General features: G+C 36.8%; 1 protein-coding gene across 1 annotated transcript; it reads right to left on the bottom strand.

Moving 5' to 3' along the window:
* Positions 1-1,845: 1,845 nt before the first annotated feature.
* On the bottom strand, positions 1,846-2,368 carry Smp_168440 (hypothetical protein; the record flags this gene model as incomplete). Its single annotated transcript, XM_018792573.1, has 2 exons — positions 1,846-2,091; positions 2,309-2,368. 2 exons carry the CDS (start codon positions 2,366-2,368, stop codon positions 1,846-1,848), a joined length of 306 nt encoding a protein of 101 aa, XP_018644013.1.
* Between the last annotated feature and the right edge of the window lie 244 nt (positions 2,369-2,612).

Below are 2,612 nucleotides of genomic sequence, written 5' to 3'. Positions count from 1 at the left end.
TGAAATCACAGTGAATGTCATCCAATGTTATGCACCCACCAATGATAGCAATGATGACGATAAAGATCAGTTTAACAAGAGGCTGCAATCAATCATAGCGAAGTGCACAGGAAAAGGCCTGACCATTCTGATGGGAGACCTAAACAGCGAATTCGGAATGGACAACACTAGATATGAAGATACCATGAGATGACATGGACTGGGACTGAGAGAAAGAGACGAGAATGGTGACAGGTTTGCAAATCTATTTGCATTCAACGAAATGGTTATGGGTGGCACAACATTTCACCACAAACGCATACACAATGTTACATGTGTCTCACCGCACCATACGACACAGAACCAGATAGATCATATTGACATTACTAACAAATTCGGAAGGACAATGGAGGACGTGAGAATGAGGAGAGTAGTTGACATAGCATGACATGACATCTACCTGCTTGTTGCGAGGGCGAAACTACAGCTAAAGACGAACAGCATTACAAAGATTCAATACAGTCTTCCATCCAGATACCAACAAATTCAACCAATTCAAGAGAACTCTCAACAATACGCTACAAGCCTTACAAGATCTATCGGACGAAGAAAAAGAAGAATAAACTACGATGGTGAAGTAATGGAAAGGGATCAAAGAGGCACTAACTTCAACGTGTCAGGAGGTTGTGGACCACAACAAGCATCATTAGAATGATCGCATCTCTATGCCAACCCCGAACAACATTGATGAATGGAAGAACAGGAAGACAGTAATTAACAACAACAGTCGAACATGAACAGAGAAAGTCAAGTCACAAGCTGAATTCACTGAAGCAAACAAACAAATGAAAAGGATGAATAGACCTGACAAACAGAGATATGTAGAAGACCTAGCAACGACAGTGGGTAAAGCTGTGAGTAAAGGAAATACGAATGAACTATGTGAAACCACGAAGAAATTAACAGAGAAATATAGTAGAGAAGAGAGACCGGTCAAGGACAAAGAAGGCAAGTGAAACACCGAAATTCGAGAACAAAGCAACAGGTGAGCAGTACACTTCGAAGAACTCTTGAATAGGTCAGCTCCACTGAATCCACTGGATATCGAGGCAGCAATCACAAACCTCCCTATAGATGTCACTCCAACAACGCTGGGAGAAATTAGGATGACCATCAGTCGAATGAAGAGTGGTAAAGCAGAAGGACCTGACAATATTCGATCAGAAACACTGAAGCACCAATTTTGAACGATGAAGTAACTGCATTTATGTTTTACACTCTATTCAGGAAGAGTTTGGAGAAGGAATGAGTGTCACTGACAGACTGAAAAGAAGGACAATTCATTAAGGTATCAAAGAAAGGAGATGTGAGAGAATGTGAGAAGTATAGAGGCATCACACCACTACCGGTATCATGAAAGGTTTTCAACAGTGTTGTTAGACCGGATGAAAGATTCAGTAGACATTCAATTTCAATATGAACAGACTGGATTTCGTAAGGATCAATCGCGGACATATCATATTGTAACATTGTGGATCATTGTTGAACGATCTATTGGGTGGAACTCGTCACTATACATCAACTTCCTTGACTATGAGAAGTCGTGTGACAGTGTGGATAAGATAATCCTAATGAAAATTCTTCGAAAGTTGAAAGTTTGGTAGACGTCATGTATTTCAACAAGGAATTCTGCTTTAGAAATAGTAAATGATAGGTATTTATAGTCAATTTAATCCACATTTGATGCAGCTATATTGATCCACATCCGTATAGTGGATTTTTTGTAACATTATACGTGAGTATGCATACATAATGAATCATTTATTCACATTTACATAAACATTAGAATACGGTTAATAATCAAGCTTACGGTTTAACAGAAAGATCAGAACCCACAGGCGCTACAGTTTTCAATAGATATCCAATTGTTTGAATACTTTGTCTGATTATAATTGCTTCACTTGAATTTACTTGTAACTGAAAAATTATCGGTATGTAGACAAAGTCTTTGATGAATTTCACTCGAACTTCTACAACTGTACTAAAGTTTACCGCTGGTTGTGAACTTCGTGGTTCGACTTTTTCAATGGTAACTACAGGAGTTTTAGGGACCTAATTTCAAATAATGTTTGCAAATGATAACAAGTTAAGAGAATGATTACAATTTACATTTATATTTACATGTAGTTTATATTTGGGTTATAAGCATTCATCTGAAATGATTTGCGTAGAATAATAAATGTTAGGCAAAAGAGCATGACTGATTTAAAAGAAATGTATTTGGGTAAATAGGATATTTAGATTTGATTGAATATTACCGGTAGCTAACGTGTAGTGGTACTGTATTTGATGCTGCATTTATAAAGTTGTGCAATTTAAACTGTTCCATGTTAAAACATTGGTATTTTTGTATTTCAGTTACTTAAGTCTGTAACCATTAACTTTTCTACATAAATCGACAATCACTAAGTCAAATATCGCAAAATAAACGGCTGTACCTTTCAATGATAAACAAGACATCTTCATTAAAGCTGTACAGTTTTAATTGGGTCCAAAATTTATTTCATTGAAGCACATTAGTTCACCCTTAGTTAACAGATAGATGAGGACTTTAAATTAGATTGTGATACAAA

The sequence above is a fragment of the Schistosoma mansoni genome (assembly GCF_000237925.1).
Source record: "Schistosoma mansoni, WGS project CABG00000000 data, supercontig 0247, strain Puerto Rico, whole genome shotgun sequence".
NCBI lineage: Eukaryota > Metazoa > Platyhelminthes > Trematoda > Strigeidida > Schistosomatidae > Schistosoma > Schistosoma mansoni.
Note: the sequence above shows the minus strand (reverse complement) of the source record. Positions and strands in the feature narration are given on the sequence as shown.